Below are 23,887 nucleotides of genomic sequence, written 5' to 3' on the forward strand. Positions count from 1 at the left end.
TTATTCCAAAGCTCTCAACTTTCCTCATCTCAGAGACTCAAGTGTGTTCAAATTACGGCTGTAGAAGTTTGCAATTTTCTCAGACGATTTTCCATCATGAATTTTTTGTTCATATTGTCAGCAACCAATAAAAATCATCTACATTATTACGTCATTATCATCAATACTATATAAAGATTAAAAAAAAACACTTCAGTAATCACTTTGGTCAAACAGTCGGGCATGTCTAAAGCCCTGAATGATAATGAAAAAACACGTCTGCTTCTATTTTCATGGCATTTTCAGATCTCGATATAGCTGATCATTCTGAAACACCTCTTAAAGCATACTGGCTAGAGAATGGTGTTTTAGGACAAACAATTCAGATTGTCTCAGCAGACAAGAAATGGATGCAAGTTTGTTAAGGTACAAAAATTCAACTACATTTCAGGTAAAATTGAATTGACCTGGCCTGATATAGCCAAGTTAGTTCCCTGTTTAGAAACATACGTATTTTACTCTCTGACGAGGACTCAAAACGATTTATAAGCCGACGTCGAATTAGTTGCATTAGCCATTTACCCGTCCTGTTAAAAAGAAGACTGAAGAGCTTTAATTACTAAAGAACTCTTTCGGAAAAAATTAATAAAAACACTAGACAACAGACAACTTCGTTATTTTCGAGCGATTTTCTTTGAGGGGATGAAATGAAATACAACAAAACGCATATCGGTAAAAAATAAAACACAAAATGGCCGTTCGAGCTTTTCCGCTTAAGGTTTCTGCCCCTAATAATACCCTTTTAGAGGGAGCAGAATGAAAAGCCTCCAATGCAAAAATGAGGGTCGTGGTCCTTCTTTCATCGTGCGCTCAGACACGCTGACACACTGACCCAAATTTGCAGTTTGCATTGCATCGAGACGAGTATGTACTGTATAACCAACAATATGTATTATATCCCCAAGGGCCCTTTATTTAGCAAGCCAATTTCCCCATTTACACCGAGTGGCGACGGACAGAGAAACATGGAACTTGGGACACGCATGTTTTTGCTCAATTCTGCTTTTCTACTTTTCTAGTTATTGGCCCATTTCAAGCGAGTCCAAACAAGTCACACTTAATTGTCATGCTAAATGCTTCGGAGTTGCTTGCCTCTCGGCTTCATATGTAATGGAGCGTTTAGCTAGACGGAAGCAATTCATTGATTAATGGAACGCCTTCAAGCTTCACGTTTCCAAAACTAATGTCGAGGATTTTCTGTTCTGGACGTTGTCACACACTTTCTGTTCCTCAATCAAAGTTTTTCCCCCTAAACCAAACTTTTGCGGCCGTCTTTTAGTCTTGTAGGGCCTGCTATGTTTGAGAGAGAAAGTAGTATCAAATATTTATTCGTTTCGAAGGAGGACCAAAAAATCCCGAGAACACCATCATTTCTGCCCCGAAAGAATACCTTGAAACGGAGATGGGGATATGTGCGTCAATGTAATGTTTCTCAAGTATTGCATGCATGTTTTGCCACAACAATCATATGCTTTGGAAGGTGGAAAGCCTCAATCAAAAGCCCTAAGTATCTTTGGTACCTGCATTTCCTGAACAAGGAAACGACGTCCAAAGTTAATGTTTGCCATTCCCCGCAAAATACGGGCGTAAATCAAAAAGGAAATGTCCCCGTTTTCTATTGTGATGAAAAAGGACGAAACTCGACGGCCTCGCTTTCATCGAGGACGGTCACAAACGGGGTGAAGTTGGCGGTGGTGGTGGTGGTAGTGGTGGTGATTAACCAATGAGTTGGCGTAATGGCAAGGATGACCTGAATACTGGCCAAACCAGTTACATTTATCAATTATCAGTAATGCATTTGCCATACTGAGGTGATGGCCTAAGCCAAGTTGCGCCTGGCAACCCTATTTTCCTTGTTTTTGGATGATATTTGCACTCAAAAAATGACTGTTGGGAAAAGCCCTTAAACGCGTTGTTTTTAATTTATGTTCCTTTAATTGTGCCCTTTGTGGGACAAGTGGATCTTAGCTTTCGATTAATGGCAAAGAAACAGTGTCATCCATGTTGATGACATATGTCTCTACTGCATTGCATTAGATTAACTCCTATAACATACTTGTGCTGTCCAAATTAAGGTTCTAATACAAGAAGAAGCTAGGTTATCTTTTACATACTATCTTTACTTAAAAGTGCTCGCAAAGTGTGTCCATTGAATCCATTCACACTCACACGCAGGGTGCTTCAAAAGAGACGGAAAGGTCTACCCGCTTTGGGTCGAAGCTTGAAAAAGATGAAGAAAAGACAAAAACACACAAAAAAACTGAATTCCATTGAAAAGCTGAATGAATTCGCAAAATCCTCGGTTAGCTTAATCATTTGGAGTCCCAAAACGTGTCTTACAGGTTATTGACGACAAGACGTTTTGAAGCAAAGCCATTTAATTAACAAAAGAAACGTGTTTCAAGCTTTCAAGTCAACTGATATGACGCCCATTCTAAGTCGTTGCAAATGCAAATTTTCAGTCACGATTCATTGGCGACACAATTGATCATTGACATCTTGAACACCCTGTATCTCTACATACTCAAGAAGCTAGCTAGCCTTTAGTGGCTAGAGGTAACGAGGAAGCTAGAAAGTCGACGGAGGATTGGTGCTATGATTATATCTCATTACTTGTAGAAAGCCACCGGAAGAGTTTCCCGCCTTCTGACCCAGATCTGTCAAAGCGGACCTAACAAATAGTGCCACCATAAACGGTGATTCCGGCGGGTACCAAAAAATTTGAAGAGGTGACTGACAAAGAACCCTTTTCCCACCACCCTGACTGGTGAGTATCTGGTGTTGGGGATCTTTTGCAGGATGAAAAGGGCTGAAATTGTGGTGAGAGTTGAGTGTAGGGAATGTAGGGAACACACAGTACTATATAAAGTGCTAGTATGTCGTATCTTGATGTTCCCAAAAGAAATCTCACTCCACTTCACTTGTCAACACGCGGTCTGTCATTTTCAAGAGGGTGAGCAAATTTAGACGGGAACCAAAGGGAAGAAAAACGGGGACATAGCTGGGCTTCAAACGGTCCACTTGGGCTGACATGGAACGAGTTGGGATTGATGGGATACAGTTAACCTGGTCCGACAAAAAACTTGCATACGAACGTCTTAACTTGAAAAATCAAGGAATAGTCCATTTGAATGAAAGAGGGTCAGAAGTTTGGAAACTCGGATCAAAGAACTTGGAGCAACCCTTCAGAGACGAGGGGAGGAGAAACAGGAACTGCAGCTTCGTTTAGTAACAACCTCTTTTTATTTGAAGTACAAACGCACCCGTGTTCCAATTTTCTCTTGGAAAAGTTTCTTTTAAAAGTGGGAATTCCTCCCTTAAGAGATTGTTTTGTTCTTTCCCCGTTTCTCCCCATATTGCTGGAAATGCCAAAAAGCGACATAAAAGAAAGGGGAAGAGGGCCAAGTGAAGGCAGAGAAAGGTTGAAGCAAATAGCCAAAGGAAAGAAGGAACGAGCACACTTTCCGGATTTTGCCCAAGATGGGGGTGGTAAAACTTTACTTACGACGCCCTATGAATATGTAACGATTCGTTTTGCCAGAATTGCAATAACAATATCCCATTCGAACTTGAGAGCAATTTCTCCTGTTTGAGACATGAGATTATAGTGGGTGGGTATCTGAGGGTTGGTCGAAATGGGTGCAATTTTACGCCTCATTTGAATTATGCAGCTACGCTCGTACCTTCCACCCAATTGAACCCTCGTTGCTTGGTTCCAATTTACATTGGTGTGTAAAAATGAACAACCCAGAAAATCAACCATATGACGCGGCAAAAGAACATTTCCATCCAAGTGTCCGAAGAAAAAGTTTGGAGATAAACTCATGTGAAGTGCTTTGTATCTAAACCAAGAATATTGTTTGTTTTGTTTCGGGGTCAGTCGGCAGCGCTTTCATTTGGCCTCCACTCTGATGATCGGTGTTTCAATCAAATCACGTCCATCATTATTTCCCAACTTACACAAACTGCTGGATTTTAGATTGGCAAGATTCTCCCTGCCATTTCCGTCTCACTCAAATAGTGATACCAATTCGGCCTTGCGCTGTTTGCCTTGGTGACACGGTGACGGGCGCTTTGCGTTATTTCCTAAAAAGAAAATCTTGCCCTTTTAACAACCGCAATCATCTAACGCAATCTGATGTATTGCTAGTTTCACTATCAAAAAAACTTTAGTATTTTCCCCTTTAGTATTTTAGTTATGTCCGATCAACCAGGTGGCGCTCGCGTCAGATTTTCTTAAAATTCAGCCTGAAAGAAAAGATACCCATATGTTTTCCTAGGTTCACATTCCCCTCTTTCATTACTAATTCTTCAGTCTGATTTGGGATTTCCGTGATGAAGCACCCGGGGTACCCCTAGCCATGACGGCAGCGTGACACAAATATTCGTTACAACTTACCTTATCTTCAGTCTCTCTGATGTAAAATTGATGTTCTTACAATGAAAAGTGTACTTAGGCACCTTTGTTTTGATTCAAAACCTCAGCATTCATGATTCAGGCCATGGTTGTGTAGAATCAAGCGAAAAAAGCATAAGAGTCAAAACTAGTTCCAGGCAACTATGACTGGCCACACTCTTTTAGCCGCTGGCAGTAAGAAAATAATGGAATCACCTAGACCCTTGATAACCATCCCTAATTGTTGGAGAATCGACCACAGATTTCAGAAACCCAACACTAACACAGTCAGTTACAAACATTTGTTATTGGACAAGAAGTTAAGGTTTTAGATGGTTTATGACAGAGACTTGACCTACTGATACCATTGGGCTAGAGTATCATATTACGTCTCAAAAATGTATGCGTTACAGTATACTGCAACATGCTTGTGACAAACGACTAAAACTCTTCAATAGAGATAGATTGGTAATAATTAATGATATGTTCTGTCTAATGCATGGAGGCAAGATTCAAGAAAGAGCCACGGAGCCTACTTGTGTTCTTCTTCTTTTTCACCCGCTGGTTATATAATCTAGCTCTTCATTGTTTTGAAAAATCAGAGTCAGAAAGAAATCAGAGAATTGAAAGAAAATACCATTTATTGTTCCAGGTTCTTAAATGAACAAAATTACTCGTCATTAAGGATACACTAAGAAGTACTCTTCAAGCAAATATTCGATGATGTTTCAAACAATCGTACTCTTTGACACCCATTGCAACGGTCTAACAACAAACTACATACAGAATAATGCTCTCTGGAATCTTTACAGATTACCTCTTTGCACAATAATGATGTTTTGATAGATTAACCATGGTCGTCAGGAAATATGGACTCTGAGCGGGTTTTCGGCTTTACAACAAATTCATAAATTTAAAACAATGGCTCATTGCAATAAAAGGCGTCACTTTTGAAATGCTCAATTGTGAAATGGCATTGAAGCTTACACAGCTGGCCGAAAGGGGGACGAAAATTCAAATCTCGTGTCATCATTACAACCTAACTTTGAGTACGTCTTCAGAGTTCTTTCAGGTGGATGTGGAACCCCAATTTAGCCAAACTATTTTTCTTATGATGAAAATGAAACTTCACCTAAAAAGGTCATGTCTTTAATCCACAATACTTAGCTATTACTTGTGATTTATATTAACAATTCGGTACTGCATTGTGTTTCAGTGAAGCTGTTCTCAGAGGAAAAAAACTTGGCCAAACAAAACTTCATGGCGAGGTGAATGTTTATTCTTGATAAACAGATTAACATGAATTAGTCAGTAGCATAGGTGGCCAAAGTACGGAATTCATATCCCTCCTTCTTAGCCATTTCAAAGAATTTGCCCAGAGCTTCTTTGGGTTCGTCACCGTACAAGAACCCATGGTCGTGGTTGAGGATGACGATCTTGTTGGGGCCACCCTTGGCCTTTTTCACGCCTTGGCTGATCTTGCGCACCGCATTCATCACTTCCTCCGGGGTGTTAACGAGACCATCGCCGTAGGTGGACCGCCACTCCAAATCCCAGCCAAAAACTTGCTTGCCTCCCTTGAAGAGCGCATCAGCCACATCAGCGGCAATTTCGGCGGATTTATAGGGCACAATGCAATTACGGCAGGTGAAATCGATGGGAGGCTGACCATCAGCCATCGTGACTCTCCAGTTGTTGACGAAAGGCATGCGGACCATCTTGGACATGGGAGTGATGACATCCTTGGTTTGGGCAATGGTGAGTCCCAACGATTGAAGGATCTTGGCGAACACGGCCATGTTTCTCTTGCCGAAGTACTTGACGTCGTCCAAGCTTTGATAGATGTTGCGGCCATCGGCGGGTTCCGTCTCGGAGTTGTGGGCCATGTGGTTGAGCGAGTGATCGCCAATAGCGTGTTGCTCTCGGATCATGCGCATGAAGGAGCGGATATTGTCCTTGACAATCCCCGGTCCCCAATGGCTGGCATCCAATGAGTTGCCGTTGACGAAGAAGGTCACCTTGACCCCGGATTCGTGGGCTGCATCCATGATCTTGGCAGTGCCAGCGTTGATGCCATCGTCAGAGGTGTAGTAGATGAACTTCTGATTGGCGTTGGCAGAGACCACGGCCAGGAGGGACAGAGCCAGGAGAGCGGCGAAGGGCTTCATGACGATGATGAAATAGAAGATAATGTTGTGGATGATCTTACTCTGGCGAGAATGCAGAAACGACTGATCCCCCCTTAATTGTCTCAGCTCCTTTTATAACGACCCAACAATGATAGCCCGTTGGTAAGAAATTGACCAGCACGCTACTCAGTCAGTAGCAGTCAGAGACAGAGTCAGTTTCCTTTCCATTTGGTTCGCATCATTGGAGGGGTAGTCGCTGCTGTATCCGAATTTGACGGTTGAGACCTCAAGGGACTAGCAAACTCTCAGGATCAACCCAAACAAAAACATTTCCTGAAGACGCTGAATTAAAAACCAACCAAGCTTCCATCATGTGCTCTCCTGGTCCTATTTGGCAATTATTTTTGCCTGTTATTATCTGTCCTTCATTTGCCATAGGTCCATGGGCCCTCCAGATACTATGATAAAACCGCCTGTGCAGGATCTCACTAACAATTAATCGGGTTTCAAAATTTATGTAGAATTCGTGATCGGACATCCATGGAGTGTAACCGAAAATTCATTCAGTGGTGTTCATTTCCCAATACGTATTTTGTGTATTTTGCTTCTCAGAGTTTTTTGTTTGCTTATTATTTCTCTCTTGAGGAATTTCTCTCTTTGTAAAATGTTCTTTAAAAAAATGTCTCTGAGTACTACTCGCTTCATTCAAAACATACGAAACAATTTTTACGTTCAATGTATTGATTGGGTGTTTTTACCGTGCAGAAAACCTTCGCTTCTATTACCAATAAAATGTAATCTCTAAGATATGTACAAAAGGACCGTGGTCAGAAATATTAGCTGGTGGTTCTCATCCCCTATTCAAAATATTGAGCACCTCTGATCCCTGCATTCAAGGTCTGAATGACCACATAGTCTGGATGTCTGAAAGGACTCTTAAAGAGCTTGTAGCACCTGAAAGGATACTCTCTGTTGGACGAGAGCTCCATTAATACAGAGTTAATGTTGCACATTTTATGGTGAGTAAATATAACACTCGGCCGGCAAAGGAGGTTGATATTTCATTTGCAGCCCAAACCAGGATGATTGGTGGGTACTGGACAGAAAGGTCCCAAAGTCCCAGAGGGGTGAAAAACGTAGGGGGGTACGGAGACTAGGGTAGAGTTGTTTCCCTCTCATTACCGGGTAATGATCCAAGAAATGGAAATAGAGCCTTGCATTTGCAAAGCACTCCCTTGGTCACGCCCCAAGTTTCTCGATGTGGGCCGTTAAGAAATGAACCGAAAAAAAGAGGGCTGTAAAGACTCGTTTTGAAGTATGTACTCTACCCTCTTTGTTTTATCTTCGAAACTGCCATAATAATGGAAGGTGACTGAGCACTATGCGGGTGTGTACTCGCAAATCTAATCTGATATGATCAGTCGGTTCATCGAAAAAGTCAATTCAAGTCGCCCATTTCAGATTATGTACAATCTTGGTTTGGGATGGAGTGTATGAATGAATTATTTGGTCTTGCAACAAAAAACAACATCACAAAATATGGGTTGTTATCCAGGCTGTTGGAAGGTCTCGATACGATATTGTATCCTATTTCTCGTGATTAATTCATTCTCAGCTATATTATTCAGCGTGTGATTGCGCATTTGCGATTTGTCGTCATATTTGCCATGGGAACGTCACAGATAATAGGAATAACATTTCAAGGTTGTTCACACAGTGGTTATTATGTTTGTCCTATAGCATGTTTACGGAGAGGGCTCGAATGTAATCTAATGAGGGTTTGCACGTCAGAATCACTCCTTTCCCTTGGATATGATGACTGACTCTAATAATAAATTGTTGGTATTCATTTTAGGATCTCTTGTTGGGAGCTTCAATTTTAGCACCCTTTAAGATAAACAATTTTTAATGCATGAATATACATCCTTCCAATAAATGTTCAGCTTACATCCAGACACCGAAATTCATTTTTTAAATAATATATATCCAGTAGATCCGCAAAAGATGTTGTTAATACCAAATAATGCTTGCTCTCTTTCAATATCTTTGGTTTTGGAAAATGGTATGTTACTCTACAAGTTATGGCTTTCAGTATTTCTGGCTTCAGGGTTGCCAATTCTTTTCCAAGGTTTCTCTTGTGGCAGCCTGTTGTGGATGAAGCCGAAAGACCGGCCACATGTTAAATCCAAATTAACCATCCAGTATCGAAAATATCCAATAACCATACCAAAATTCCCAGTTTACTCTTTCTTCCACCATATCTAATCTAAAGGCATCGAGCCATTCATAACTGGCCAATATCACTCGAAGTGAAGCCATTTCCTTTTTTGCTTTGAAAGAGACGTTGGCAGCCAACAAAAATGGGAGGAAATACATATCAAATGAGCATCATGCTTTAAAGAACGATAGTGACATTGTCAGAGTAGGGTTTGCTTCGAGAATGCCAATTGTCCAAGACCATGGAACAAGTCTCATGGCTTGTTGTATTTTAGGCACTCCAAGGGCAACATCAACGAGAGCGCTAATGTCAATAGGAACGAATTTATGTGTCAGGATATACGACATGTCCGAGCCCATCAAAATATATTGGATTTTTTTATTGCAAATTTGATGCTTATGTCTTCATTGATACCTGTCTTAACATCACTTCAAAATAAATGTGCCTGGACGGATTTTCTTTTTTCAAGGTACGTACCATGGAAAGCAATCATAGCTGCTCTTAAGAGAGACATAGCTATTAAAAACAGGAGAAATGTGTATTCTAGGTGCAAGCTCGAATAAATGTGCTAGAGAGTGTGTGCCTTTTTTGGCCCCAATCGCCCATACGATCGTTCCATTTGGTCGAACATTTCGCACTTTCGTCCACGAGATGTCATTTGAAACAGGGTCTCTAAAAGCTGGGAGGGTGCTCCTCATCTTGCTCCACACGGAGAATTGACAAGGGGGAGGAGACGCCTTTTTATAGGAGTCCAAAAACCAGCCTCCCCCCTTTTTTCCTAACCACTCCTGTCGTGGCCAATAAGGGAGATAGATTCTTAGGGAAACCAGGTGCACTAAAAGGGATTTTTCTTCCTCAGGTTCAATTTTCAATGGGTTTCTGTGATCGATTTTCAATTTGCCCACAATATCGAGCTAAATCTTTCAATCGCAGAACAAGGATGAATAACTGGAAGAGAATGGATGTTTTTGCATTTTTTTTATTACAGTGAGTGCTGATTTTCTGCCAAGCCAGGAAGGAACCCTCCGATCTTGATTTGGTTTCATGTGTCGACGAAAGTGGGTAATATTTCTCGTCCATTCCCTTTTCCTGATTGAAAAGCCCAAGGGGTGGGAATCTGATGTGCCTGCTGCGTGTACGAATGCGGTTAAGTTATTTATTAGACCGCTCGTTTAAGCCTTTGGATCAAGTCGATTCGGTCTTCCAAGCACCAAATGAATGACTCTGTGGTCCGCAGGTTCGGTGGAAATACTGAGGAGATCCAAAGCACAATGGCATTGTCATCTTTGAATCTGGAAGGGTCTGCTGCCACCGATGAAATGCGGCTCTTATCATCCCTCTTCCGTCTTCTGTCTTCCGTCTTCCACCCTACAACTCGTGTTTGTGGGGTCTACCCTCGATCCATTCTAGGGAGGCTGGGTTGTCTTCAATGGCGAAGCTGACTTTCTTAAAGACTCTACAATCAATCAAAGAACTCCAGAAATCGGAGGGCTTTGCCGATCTTTGAAGTTGGCGCATTTCTGAAGCCCCCAGGGGATCAGTCTCGCTGATAGGCAAGACTAGAGTCAACGGGGAAGGGGAAGATATTTGGGGTTGTGCATCCCAGTAACAATTCGATGGAACAGTTGTTTTGAAGATTTGAGCGATCTATGTACATTGTAACAACCTGGTTATGCGAAAGCCGTGTCCATGGTACAGGTTGGATATGTTTGGCTTTCCTTTTTAGGGCAAACACCAATCCAAGTCTTTAAGGGCGGTAAATGATCCCTAATGGGGATACGAATTGAATTGATCAATTGATTATGGGTAACCATAGACGAGGCACGATTGAGCTAGATAAATTTGATGGCCCTCCCTGTGTGATCGGATACAATTCCTCCTATTCATGCCCCAAACTGTTCGACCTCAAACGAACATTTGAATTACCCGCGTCCAAGTTCTTTTCAACGTTCATGCAGTGTTGCCAATAAAACGCTGATGGCAGTCATGACAAGATGGCTCTTTTCTCTAATAGAAATGCACATTTTTTTTCTCCCGAAGAGGACTTGAGCAAGTGCAATTAACTTGGCCTGAATCAAATAAATGCCGATCTGTACCAATCCCGTTTCGTACAAAAAACTTCATAACGAGCGTCCTAAATTGGTTCGAAGGGGGTTTAAAATGCAAATACCTTTTTCCCGCATGGGTCTCGGAGATTAAAATGCGACTCGCCGAGGGATTCCAAAACATTTCAAATTCAATACTGATGAGAATTTCCAGTTTGAAGATATCATCGGCCCTGTGGTTAAATCTACTTGGATTTGATTTGCCATTAAGATTTGGGAAACCAAGCCTATTGGCAATTTTAGATTTTGAAGCCCAGTGAAAAAATGAAATATACAGCCCACCCTTTGACAAGGCTCTTTCGGTTATGGTGTTGTTGTGTGAGTTGATGTTGTTCTTTTCTTTCTATTTATGTACTTGACGTAAATGGGGAACCGTCTTGACCAAGAACTTTCTTATTCCAAGGGCATGGAACCGTGTCCCAAGATAGGGCCATGACCTTCAAGAACAAGGCGCCCAAACATCGACCATCACTCTTTTTGGCAGTTCTTCACAATATGCCCGCCCATCGTTCAACACAACGGACACAAATCCATGTATCCCGAAAATGGACAAAGAAAAAGCCTCTCAACACACCCATCCACCATTGGCCAAGAAAAAGGCTGATGACGCCCCTCTTTGTATCATAAACCCGCTAAATTGCAAATCTATCAAAGTTATGTTCAGAAACTGAGCCACTCAAAATGGCCTCGCTAGTTGATAGTCCTGAGGCTACTGATATGCTAAATCCGAGGTGGAAGACATTGTCCCATTTATCAGTTTAAGACTGACAATATTTCATGGTACTTAATACACATTTTCTGTCTCAAACTCATGCCATGTTCGGCTAGTCTCTAAGCGGAGATTTGTGATTTCGGGTTTGGCAATTGTCAAAGGTTGGGTGATCACCTTGAACAGAGTACCGTGGCCTAATGGTTCTGGCGGTAAAAAACCTCTCAGCGAGAACGAAATTGGGATATAAATACAAATCGGACAGAGCTAGTGAACATGCATTAACCGTGTGGAATACAAAATCCTTGTGGCTCCAGGTATTTATTTGTGGTGGTCGGTCATTTGTGGTGGCTTCTACTCCCAATCGATCTAAATGTCAAAACTTCATGTTTTAGGATTCCCTAGCTCATCAATCAGCCTTGACCCGGATGATTTCAGCTGACGAAACTGGAAAACCATTCCCTTAATTCTCTCATTGAATATTTCTACATTTTGAACTATCTAGGTATTATCCGGATGCCATCCCGATCTTGCTATCTGTTCCTCATGGTCTGACATGCCTGGAGTCTTATTATCCATGGACTTGGACGATATCTCGGTGGTCAAACTTGACAGCGATGATTTTTCGGATTCCTCTTCTCGGCCGGAAATCGTGGAACTAAGTGAGGATGCCGCCGGAAAGACCCCCGTTGTTGTTGCCCCATGGGATGCTAAGGCCAAGCCTAGCCAACGCCGGGGACGAGGCAGGCCTCGAAAAACACTAACGACGTCCACTGGGAGTGAGGGATTGAAACAAGGCCCTTCACGTGGGCGGGGTAGGCCGAAAACCCGTCCTCGGTCCCCGAAAGATACTCCAATTAAAGTTCGTCGGCGACAGAGGGCGGATCCTTCGGATGATTCATCCACCGACACGGATTTGGCATTGGCTCCATTTTGCGATAGCGATTGCGAGGCGGTTCAAAGGTTAAAGTGGCCCAAATGTCGGGTATCCTTGAGGTTTTTGAATGCAGATCAGGTCAGGCGATGGACTCCCGGCCGGGTCAAGGCACCCAAGTCATGGACAAAGACCCTCACCATGCAAGGCCAGACCGTTCGTGTGCAAGAAGAGGTTGAGCCCCAGTCAACCCGGAGAGAGAGGCGCCAAGATTTTGATTCTAGGGTGTATGATTTACCGCGACGATCCACGCGGGATCGCAAGGTGAGGTATGATGACGATGCTTACACCTCTTTTGAGGATGAATCTGACGATTCTATGATGCCCTTGAAGCGAAGAAAACGCCTCAAGAAGAGTAGGAAAGCCAGGCGGGCTCGAAGTCGAGAGTATGACGAGGAGGGTTCGGAGCACTCGGATGATGTCGGATCCGAGAGCTCATCCAGTTCATCCGAGGACGAAAAGTTGAGACGAGAGGCGAGCAAGCCCCTAATATCTGACTTCAAAGTGATTAGCACCATTGACATGGATTCGGCTTGTAATCGGAAATTTAAAACATCGGGCTATACTATGACCCCCCATGGTAGATCCAAGGAAGCCAAGTATTGGCTATGGTTTGTTCAATATGTCGTAGATTTCTGGCCAGACATGGATCCGTTTCATCCCACGGGCCACTCGATAACGGCTTTTTTACAATTCCTGCGCAATTACGGATTCTTCTCCAATACCCACCTGACCAAAGCCAAGCGGATGATTCTCAACACAGCTTCTTTAGCGCCCAAAGACAAGTGCGGGTTAATGAGGACTTTAATGCTGCCAAGGAAAAGCGAGGTGAGCAAGCATGATGAGAAGAAAAATCAACGGACCTTGGCCAAATATGTCAAGTATGGGACTAAGGCATTGGACCCATTCGTGGCCTTTTGCCATGGACTTCAGCCTCCTGTGAATCCGTTTACGTGTGACATCACGGTAATCAAGGCGTTTTTGAAAGCATTTCGCTTTCAATTTCTTTTAAATCAAGGGAACTCACTGGATGGTTTCATTCTGAACCTGTGTAAGTATCACCGAGACAAGAGTACTTTACAACAAATGCCTGAGATTCAAAGCCTATTGCAATGCTATCAAGGCCGATGTTTGGGTCTTCTCTCGTGGAAAGATATCACGGAAGAGCAATCCAATAGTGTTCTCGATTGTACGCCGGACTACAGATATGAAAAATACTTGAAGAAGCACGAAACCGCCGACGATTTCTGGCGGGAGAGGATCGTCTTTCAAGCTATGGAATCCATTTTCAATGAAGACTCCCAAACTAGTGCGAAAAATACCCAAGCCATCCTTTACGACAAGGCCACCAACTTGGGCGTATCTCCCGAAATGATGGTGGCCAACTTTTGCAAGATGGCCATTCCCTTGGAGTCATTCCCCTCGACAATCAAAGAGTTCTTAGCCAAGAATCCGGAGGGCGATTTCTATGAAGAGCACCATGTGAACAAAATGATTCAACGAGTGCGAGACCGAAAAATCCCCCTTGCTCAAGCGTGCTTCGATCTAGGGCTGGCGTTTCGCTCGTTTCAAAGCAAGGTCGGTCGAATCAAGGACAAAGAAGAAGTTGAAGTGACCAAGCCTCAGGCTCCCAAAAAGAATGCGTTAGAAAAGCAACTCGAAACCGGAGAGAAGACCCAAGATATGTCCGATTATGAAGCCATGCGACTTAGAAACATCCAGGAAAGGCTGGCCCTCTTCAAGCAACTGAATTTCGAATCTTTCAAGCCCGAACCCGAGAAACGGGCTCCCAAGAAAAAAGAAGTTGAGCTAAGGGAAAAATCCCAAAGAGTCATTCGAAACCAAGGTTCAGCTTTAGAACGAAAGGCTCATCAGATGAAAAAAGGTGTGAGGGAGCAGAGTTCATGGATATGTTAGTAGAATTGTCATGAATATCGTGTTTATCCTTTCAGATGAAGTCTTTATTCCGAGCGTGGATTTAAATCTAACCGAACTAGCTTCGCTAGGAGTTCCTTTCACAAATAAGCGCAAGTTCCTCAGTTGTCTTCAACAAGAATTAGCCGAAGATTTGGAAGAGTCCTCCTCCCACAACGGAAAACCCCACGTGCCTTATTCTGGAGTGTTTAAAGTGACCGAAAACATCAGTTTGACCAATGAAAGGCTCACTTGCTTGGCAATTGGGCCCACGTCCAAACACCTGGATCTCCTCGCCGCTGGAGACAGAGAAGGCTCTCTTCACTTTTGGTTGCGGTCTTCAGACTCAAATGGATCAAGCACAGCACGATCTTGCAGTTTTCATCCTCATGTTGGACTTCTTAGCCAAACCGCATTTATCCATCCGAATCGCATCGTCACGAGCGGTCTCGATGGTTTTATGCGATCCATCGATTTGACTGCCCAAAAAGTTGCACCCGTACTAAAATGGTTCGATCACGGTACCCTCGAAGAACACTATGAAATCAAGTACTTCTCTCATCGAAACGAAAACGAGCTAATTGTTTCTCGTGGATTGCCAATGGCCATATCTCTTCTGGATCTGCGAAGTGGCATCTTAGAGCCCCTATTGAACGATCCTGATCTGAATCCCAACTTCACGCTTACAAGCATTTATCCCCAGAACAATAATTATTTTTCGACCCTCATGAACGAGTCCATTGCCTTGTACGACATCCGACAAAGCTCCCAAGCGATATCAAGTGCTTCGATCGCATCTCCACGTCAAGCCGATTTCTCCCCTGATGGATCTCTCTTGTTAGCCATGAGTGGATCATCCGCCAAAGTGTTCCGAGTGGATCCAACAAATTTCACTCTCCAAGAAACCGGAGTGGACCTGAGCCCCTTGAACAGTACCCGCAAGTCGATCCCTGCCAATGGGCGTCCCATATGTTGGAATCCCATGGACAAACACGCAGTATTTGGAGCCGTGAAGTCATTCAAAGCGGCCAGAGCTTTGGAAACAACCACTGTTGGAAGCTTTTGTGCCAAAACCGGAGAGTTAAACTCGGATTTGGATTTACTAATCCAGGATTCTGCGGCGGGGTTCGTGGCCCTTGGTAGTAAGAATACCTTGGTCGTAATGAACGCAAATGCTTCCGGGTCGGTTAGCTTGGCAGTTGGCGTTTCTTCCTCGTGAAATAAAGCAACATATGTTTCGGGTGGGAAGACAAGCTAAGTAGCGTTATTTCATCTGTTAGTAATCTAAAATATTTTATTCAGGTGATTTAACACTTGTTCGCATCGAGTCCAGTAGTTATTCGGTGGAACAACATGACGATAGCGTTGCGAATCAGTCAAATACTTGGTTGCCTATTATTTATAGTGTTGATGGATCACTTGGAGTTAGTAACAGTTACTAAATGGTTTGTGGAGCAAGAGACTTTTCTAGAGGAGCCCGCCAATTTAGAGCATTACCTCGATGATATACAGAAATATTTCGAGGCTGAAAATATTCCCGTAACCGAAGAAAATATTCAACAGTTTTTAGAAGCAATTCGGAATGGAGAGTTATAAATGCATCTTATTTTAAAGTTTGCAACCATTTATGAAAACGATTGGCGTCCATTTTGCTTCTTCGGTTAACGATGTGAATTTCCATCAGATGTTTCAAACCAAGAGCAATAACAATCCATTCAAAGGTCTGTGCTCGTGTCTTAATGTGCAGAATCATCCCAAGAAAAAGTGAACCTAGTAATACCACTTTCAAATCAAATATACGAGTCGTCATGTTTATTGTCGTCAAGCCACCCAATCAAAACATGGGTGTTCACAGAAACATGGCAAATTCAGAGAGCGAATCAATCTGAATGGAATGTATCCAAGGTGCGGAACTCAAATCCAGCCGCTTTGGCCGCTTTGAAGAAGGAGACGTATTGCTCGGCATCTTCCCGATTGTTGATGAACCCATGATCGTGGGTCAACACGACCAACTTGTTGGGACCTCCCTTGGTGGCCAGGAACCCTTTCTTGAATTTCACCACCTTCTCCATGAACTCTTGGTAGGTTGTGGAAAGACCACGTCCCCAATTGGACTGCCACTCCACATCCCAGCCGAACACAGACCGACCTCGGTTGTACAATTCGTCGGCAATCTCGATGGCGATATCGTTGGAGGCCTTGGGCAAGGTACAGGCATGGCAATTATGCTTGATCACGTCCCCATTGGTCATGTTCACTCTCCAATGATCGGTGTGGGGCAGACGGACCAACTTGGACATGGTGATCACGACACGGCCGAATTGCTGGCGTTCAATCTTCTTGCCGGTGAAGAATCGGACCAAGGGTCTGACGTTCATCGCTCCAAAGTAGTCGATATCCGAGATGTTTCGATACGTATTGATGGGGTTGGACTGGCCCTCATCCGAATTGTGAACCATATGATTGAAGGACAAATCTCCCATTGCGTGACCTTCAAAGACCATTCGTTGGATGGATTTCTGGTTCAGATGCTCGAGCCGTGGGTTCCAACTGGATAAGTCTAGGTTTTCGGCATTAACAAAGAACGTCATTTTGATGTCGGCTTCGAGGGCCGCATCGAGAACATGGGGCGTGCCGCCATTAGGACCACCATCCGAAGTAAAGTAGATATACTTCTGGTTAGAAGTAGCAGTAGTAGACAAGTCTTCGGCATGAGCCAAAGTGGCCACAGCCAAGAAGACAGCAAGCACATTCATGATGAAAAATGGTTTGGAAGGTGTATTCCAAGGATGGTGAACGTATGTCTGAGATTTGAATCAAGTCCGTTTATATATAGACAGATAGATATATATGGTAAGCGTGCAGTTACGAGCATTCGATACATTGGTGAGCTGACACAATGTGAGTTATTCTAGACCAAGAAAATGAGTTTCGAAAATGAGCCGAACTTTTTGACGTAAGTACATGACTACATACAATGACATTTACTGGGCTTTCAATATCGCCCGATTATTTTCCAGAGCGTCCGAGTTCTTCATGAAGGACTTCTTTGGTGATTGGGTTTGGTGACTCCAGATTGAGGCGAACACCAAAACGAAGAGCTCCACTAATTCGAAGCCAATGACGATGGCCACGCCCAGGTAAAAGGAGAGTGCTCCGCCCAATGCAGCAAATAGTGAGTCTCCCTAAAAAGAAAAATTTGCATCCACTGTATTCGTTATTTGTTCTCACACGATATGCTCCACAAAGATTGGGTTCATACCTAAGACGAGCGTACTTTTTAGATTTGAAATCTGTGAGTTAATTCTGCTTGCAACTGCACGCATATCTTCCCTGCCATTCATTGGTTAGGAATAGATGTTTGCACACTTATGGGTATTTTTTGAAATTATACACAGCGAGCTATTACGTTCTTGAAAAACGTATAAGGGACACTTTAAAACACACCTTGAGAAATTTATTCAAAAAATTAAATTGGTACAATCATTGGGGGCTTGCTCATCTTGTCTTCAATTTTGAAAACTATTCTTTTCTTTGTTGTTAAGCTGTATTTATTATTCGAAAGATTTTGAAATTGGACCGGCGGTTCTTAATGAGTTTCAAAATGTATTTGGATAACAACTGTCAAAATTGAAGAAAATATGCGTAATCTACGGGTGAATGGACCAATAAGAATGTGCTGGAATGATATTCTATATATGTAATAACATATCTCTTTCATCACGAGGCTAACTCGTTATTAGTATAGTACTTAATTGCGACTTTTGGTCTTGTCGGTTTAAAATAATGCTATATAAAAGTGGTCAAATGAATATCGTATAAATGTTAGTTTTGATGTAGAGATATATCGGGAGGACAGAACACACGTGTTGATACCTTTTATTACTCCTTACGAATAATTGTGAGCATTCTCGAGAAACTGGTAGAGAGGCGAAAAAGGCGGGAAACACGGAACATTTACAATATATATATCGGAACCTACAAATGGGAGTGTCGATGGTAGATTCGATTTTTGACAATAAACACCTTAAAACAAGAATAAAATAATGAACGGTCAGGAGCGTGAAATAGGTGACTAAAGTGTGATATCACAGAAAAAAACTGACTGGAGTTGGTTCAATGCCCATGAATAAAGTGTAAAGAATAAAGTGAAGAGGGGTATCACAGTCAGTACAAAATACAGTTAGGTAGAGGTAAATGATGAAATTCTTGGTCATTGCAAAGTTGAGAATGGGCCAGATTGAACAGATCTTTTGTCAGCTCCCATCGTTGATGGCATTTGGCCGGGAGCCGGACAAAGGTCCATGACCACCAATATTCCGAGGGGACGTCGGGTCAAGGACAATAAGGTGTTAGCAAGTCCTTGACCGAGAAGGACAGCTTGTGTCCGGACATCACCTCCGGAAAGGTCAGGTTCCCAACACTTTTTGACACTAACCCGATGGTGAGGGGCTAGGTTTCACATAGAAAATGCGTCCATACATTGTTATTCATTTGTGCTCGATTCTGCGGCACCTTGATTTTAAAATTCAAAATGTACCCATAAATGGGTTGTCTGTTAGAGGTCCTAGACCAAATCTACTCCTGGGTTGCTGCGAGTAACATGGCACTGAATGGGATGAAATTCCGTTCAATGACCTTTGGGTCGACGCCATTAGACACTCCACTATTAGATGATGAAGGTAAGGACATTGAGCAGGTCTCATCCATGAAGGATTTAGGTGTAGTCCTCCAAGATAATGGAAAGTTCGATGAGCATATCCAGTTGAAAGTTGGTAAGGCTTTTCAAACATGTGGTTGGATATATCGCACGTTTAAGTCCAGAGATAGTGTCACGATGCTAACTCTGTACAAGTCGATTGTTCAGCCGCATCTTGAATATGCCTCTCCCATTTGGGCTCCAATTAGTTCGGCAGGTTTGCAAAAGCTCGAGCAGGTCCAAAGATGTTTTACTAGGAACATTGAAGATATGAGAGAGCTCTCGTATTGGGAGAGGTTAGAAAGGTTGGGATTGTACAGTACTCAGAGAAGGTACGAAAGGTATCTGATATTGTACGTTTTCAAAAGCATTCATGAGCTTTGTCCCAACCCAGGATTTAGGGTCAATCGTAGTGACCGTAGAGGCTTAATGTGCGTTTTGAGAGCACCTTCAAGCCCTCGAGAATCCAGGCTAGTTAAAACAATGAAGTCCAACTCTCTTCTTTCTCGGGCTCCTTCATTGTTCAATTTGCTGCCCTCAAATATTCGTAGGGCTTTTGTAGGCGTTGATCCAATAGCAGGATTTAAGTCAGACTTGGATAAGTTTTTGACTAAAATTCCGGATCAGCCTTATATTCAAGGATTAGCCAGATTAGCCAACTCCAATTCGTGGGTCGATCAAATAATATATATGTAAATAAAAGCCAAGTAAAATGAATAATCTTCTCGTCTTGAACTGCTGGGATTCCAATCCCGGTAGCGGTAAGGAAGTCCGCACAAAAAAAGAAGAAAAAAATGGCCATCATTCATTTTGCCCCAAGGAAACAAGTGTTCAATCCAACGATTCGCATGACATGTCAAAATCTGACTTGTGCGAGATTTACGCAATAAGTAACGAAATGATGCTGAAACCTCTCAATGAAGTTGCATGATCTTGAGTCATTTACCGAACCATCTGAACCATCTGAACCATCTGAACACGTTGAAGGAATTTTGCCTAAAACCCTCTCTCTTTAGCTCGAACAAAGGAACATGGTCCATTATTTTTGATATACCCTCATTTCTACTTTTGTTCGAATTGAAGAGTCCATTTTGTCAATTTCAACAAAACTTATAAAACCAGACTGCCAAGAGTTGTACATGAGGGAGAAATGTTCCTTATGTTTCTGACGCATAAGGTCATTTACTTCATGTTATATTCCCAACTGAGGTCGAACGAGTGAGTAACTTTACCAACGTAGTATTTAAAAGATCTCCGGAAAAAGTTGATGGTGCATTCATTATTTCAGAATACTTACGCAATAAGTTGCACAACCAAGGATACATTATAGTAAGGTATATGCATCTTCTGTTTCTACGTTTGCTTCTCGGAACCTACACGAGACATTGGATATCGAGGAATGAAATAAACAATGCGAATCCCCGTTATTTCCTTAATGTTACTTGCTCAGTTTTTTTTTAAATTAGAGCATAAGGAGAATGCAAAGGTCCACGACTATGTTGTTTCACCGAGAACAACAGTAATTTTTGTAAATAATAAAGGTGAAGTGGTTGCATTTATCAATCTGTTGATACTTTTTAATCCCAACCACTTAATCGCCTTTACTTCTGTCTGTTGACTTATGTACTGTACAGGGTTGTTTCACTTTGCTATCAAATACTAACCAAGATATTGCTGTAATCTCAATCAGTAAATGTGATTTTAGTGCTAATTCAAAATTACTTGAAAATAGTAGTCTGGTACGTACGATCCTGACAATGTAATGTGTGTCATGTAAATTGATCCATTCCTTATCCAACCATGTTCATCCATCCGAAGAAGACACTTACGAAAAAAACATCCCTTTTCTTTGAGAAATCTGAAAGCGAGTTTTGCATTTGGCACGCTATTCATAGCAAGAACAAATGGTTTGACATTAAGCTAAAAAAAAAAATGATGTCCCAAAGTTCTATAGATGCCAACGACATGGTCGAATTTTAACAAAAAGAGTTCAAGTTCGAAGTTAAGGGGGTTAAACTCATATTGTTGGACTACCCTGTCTTTAAAGGGTATTCCGAGTGAAAACAGACCCTCTTCAGCAAATACCCCGAGTTGAGCTTCCAACTACCAAAAATAGGTCGGAAGTCCTCTCTGTGTCTATCCACGGACTTCTAGAAATATGGACTGCAAACGAGCTTTCCGTCAAATCGGCCTGCTCGTGGTCATAGCCACACTGAGCCACTTTACGAATTACAGTTAAAAAAATGAGAAATGTAGATCATCTCAATTAAAGGTGAGTCATCTTTATATCATTTTCCTGTAAAGTGGATTGTTTCAAAGTTATGTTGTGAACAGCTTATGTAGCTGACCAAGAACCACCCGAAAATTCGAATTTCATGAAGTGTTCACTACATAACTTTGACCATATCTCCTGAGTTCCCTAAGCATAATTTTGGGCTCAAATTTGGCCAAGTTCATCTATTCAATAAGATCTTGTGTTCGTATGAAGTGCCTATTTGGAATAAAGTGAACGGCTGAGGAGATGAGAAATTTATGCTTCCGGTACAACCCATATCTCTAGAAGTCCGTGGTCTATCCCATGGGATCGGATTAAGAGGATTTCGGGGTTGACCTCATGTTCACTTCCTCAATCCGAAGAGCTCTGAACAAGTTTATTCAACATTGATGGTGATTAATTGAGCCGGATTCGACGAAGAGCTGAAAACTCCACGATCCAACCACCCCCTTCACTTCCTTCTTGTCGGCAACAAGAGGATCCGAGAAAACGACCAAGAATGTTTTTGATCACTGTTCAAATATTGTTGGATCAATTATCCTGTCCGTGTTTAGAAGGTGGATGTCGATCGATCGACAAAAACCGCGACCTAAGATGGTGCAGGTCGAGGTCTGCTTTATTCCCAAGAGACCTTCAATCATATCGGGAAGTTGGTCGCCAAACAGCAGTTGTTTTTGTATGATGAGTAATATCAAAAAGCGGGGAATCTCTCAGAAAGGTATCCTCAGATGGTTTCAAGACATGGAAAAAATATCATTGACACGATATACTGTAAAGCAATTAATTTTTGCGGTTTTCGCGCTGAAAGATTTTCCGCGAAAACTAATTCCGGCGAATAATCTTGATACGTAAAGGGACACGACGGAATAAAAACGCACATTTGAGGGAAACGCCAGCGAAATAACTTTCAAATAAAAACGCGAGAAATAATTCCAGCTAAAATTAAATGCGTTGCAGTATTTGAAAGCCATTTGCTTAAGGAATTCAAATGGAAAAAATAAAACGCCATGCGCTTCTCGACACAAGTAGAACTTGTAAAAGCCCCCATGTGAAATGTTTGGTATTTGTCTACTGTTTAAATGATACCACTTTAAGTTCTAAATGTGTGTAGATATCACCACAGATTACTTGAATTTCACTTTTTACCTGCCACCTTGTCATTAGGTAATGAGTTTTCCCGTTAAGTTTTACCATTGCTTTGTTCATAGAAAAAGTGAAATTACGTCAAATGGACAATGAGGATTTGCCTAAGAATAACAAGATCGAAAGCATAGATACAAACTAAAACTGATTTCTGAAGAATAACAATCGATTGGCCAAGTTACTCATTATGTAGTTTTGGTGGCAAAAATAAGAGTGTTCTTTTTTCAAGGACTCTTCATCATTTGATTCAAAATGATCAATTTAATCTAAAATCAGTGCAAACATTTACGTACATCTCGAACAATCGAGTTCATATTTCATTGAAATAGACTAAACTCAATGAATGGGTCAGAATATGAGTATTATAAACTTGGGAAAAAATGTTTTTTTTACTTCTTTTTATGTAACTGATGCCGAATTAATCTATGTAAAGACTAATGTAAAGCTTACAAGATTTGTGATCACACAGTAAATTGCTGCACTCGTCAAACGTCACATTACAATCATAACTCTACAAATGCCCTTCGTTATTGTTCTAATTAAAATTTTGATGACCATCTTCTCCTTATTTGAGGTTTCCTTTGAGTGCAAAGCGATCGGCTCTAAAATACTTTTGCATTTATTCAACTGCATAGTGAAATTGAACTTATGTTCTCTAACCTGCAAAAATTAAATTATTCATAAATTATAAAATAGTCATTATTTTCCTGCGCAAGCAATTAAAAGTACGATTTGTTGACGCCAAGAAAACGACACTCGCTCCGCGGGATTTCAGCCTCAAAGCCCTTTTAGCGATAAACAAATATCTTTTAGATTACACACCTGTATTCCAATGTGTTGGGATTGGCACATACAAAACTAAGGTCAAAATCTGCGATCAAAGCAAAAAAAGTTGTATCGAAACTGAAGGTAATCGAAGGGACATATTCATTTACTTTATGGTATGGGTTGTGATCGGTGGTTAGAAAATTTTCATTTAATTGATTCCATGTTGCAAAGCAGGAAATAATAAACTACTGGACAACTTTTGCATTTCAAAATTGCAGAAAAGACACATTTGCCGAATACCTTCCCACCATAACAAAAAGTTTCGTCTAAATAACCGCTGAGTACTTGGTCGATTGACTTACTGAATATTGCGGGACCTCGGACACGCTTCTCACGTTGAAAGTTTGGTAGTAGACGTCGACTTTCAGGTAATTTTCTTGAATCTTCTGTTGGACTGGGAATCCCTCATCAGACCTTTCCATGATATGTTTAATTGAATAGCCAAGCTCTCCGGCTAGTTGGGGCTGAAATGGAATGATTTTTTTCATTCGTAATACA

At 41.8% G+C, this 23,887-nt stretch overlaps 2 protein-coding genes and 1 long non-coding RNA gene across 3 annotated transcripts in view; 1 reads left to right on the forward strand and 2 right to left on the reverse strand.

The window, feature by feature from the left end:
• LOC131878971 (uncharacterized) overlaps positions 1 to 4,502 on the reverse strand; it is a 10,808-nt gene extending 6,306 nt beyond the window's left edge. The window contains exons 1-2 of the long non-coding RNA XR_009373079.1: positions 4,439 to 4,502; positions 4,000 to 4,125 (exon numbers count right to left, since the gene is read on the reverse strand). This is a non-coding gene — a long non-coding RNA (uncharacterized LOC131878971). The remainder of the gene's footprint in view (positions 1 to 3,999; positions 4,126 to 4,438) is intronic.
• A 7,260-nt stretch (positions 4,503 to 11,762) lies between these two features.
• LOC131878867 (uncharacterized) lies at positions 11,763 to 16,951 on the forward strand. Its single transcript, XM_059225010.1, has 3 exons — positions 11,763 to 11,913; positions 11,992 to 14,415; positions 14,483 to 16,951. Exons 2-3 carry the CDS (start codon positions 12,153 to 12,155, stop codon positions 15,661 to 15,663), a joined length of 3,444 nt encoding a protein of 1,147 aa, XP_059080993.1. The 5' UTR covers positions 11,763 to 11,913; positions 11,992 to 12,152; the 3' UTR covers positions 15,664 to 16,951.
• On the reverse strand, positions 16,235 to 23,851 carry LOC131878965 (amiloride-sensitive sodium channel subunit gamma-2-like). Its single transcript, XM_059225138.1, has 2 exons — positions 23,692 to 23,851; positions 16,235 to 17,629 (listed from the first exon to the last, which is right to left on the reverse strand). Exons 1-2 carry the CDS (start codon positions 23,809 to 23,811, stop codon positions 17,429 to 17,431), a joined length of 321 nt encoding a protein of 106 aa, XP_059081121.1. The 5' UTR covers positions 23,812 to 23,851; the 3' UTR covers positions 16,235 to 17,428.
• Between the last annotated feature and the right edge of the window lie 36 nt (positions 23,852 to 23,887).

This window comes from Tigriopus californicus, chromosome 1, assembly GCF_007210705.1.
Source record: "Tigriopus californicus strain San Diego chromosome 1, Tcal_SD_v2.1, whole genome shotgun sequence".
In the NCBI taxonomy this organism is placed as follows: domain Eukaryota; kingdom Metazoa; phylum Arthropoda; class Copepoda; order Harpacticoida; family Harpacticidae; genus Tigriopus; species Tigriopus californicus.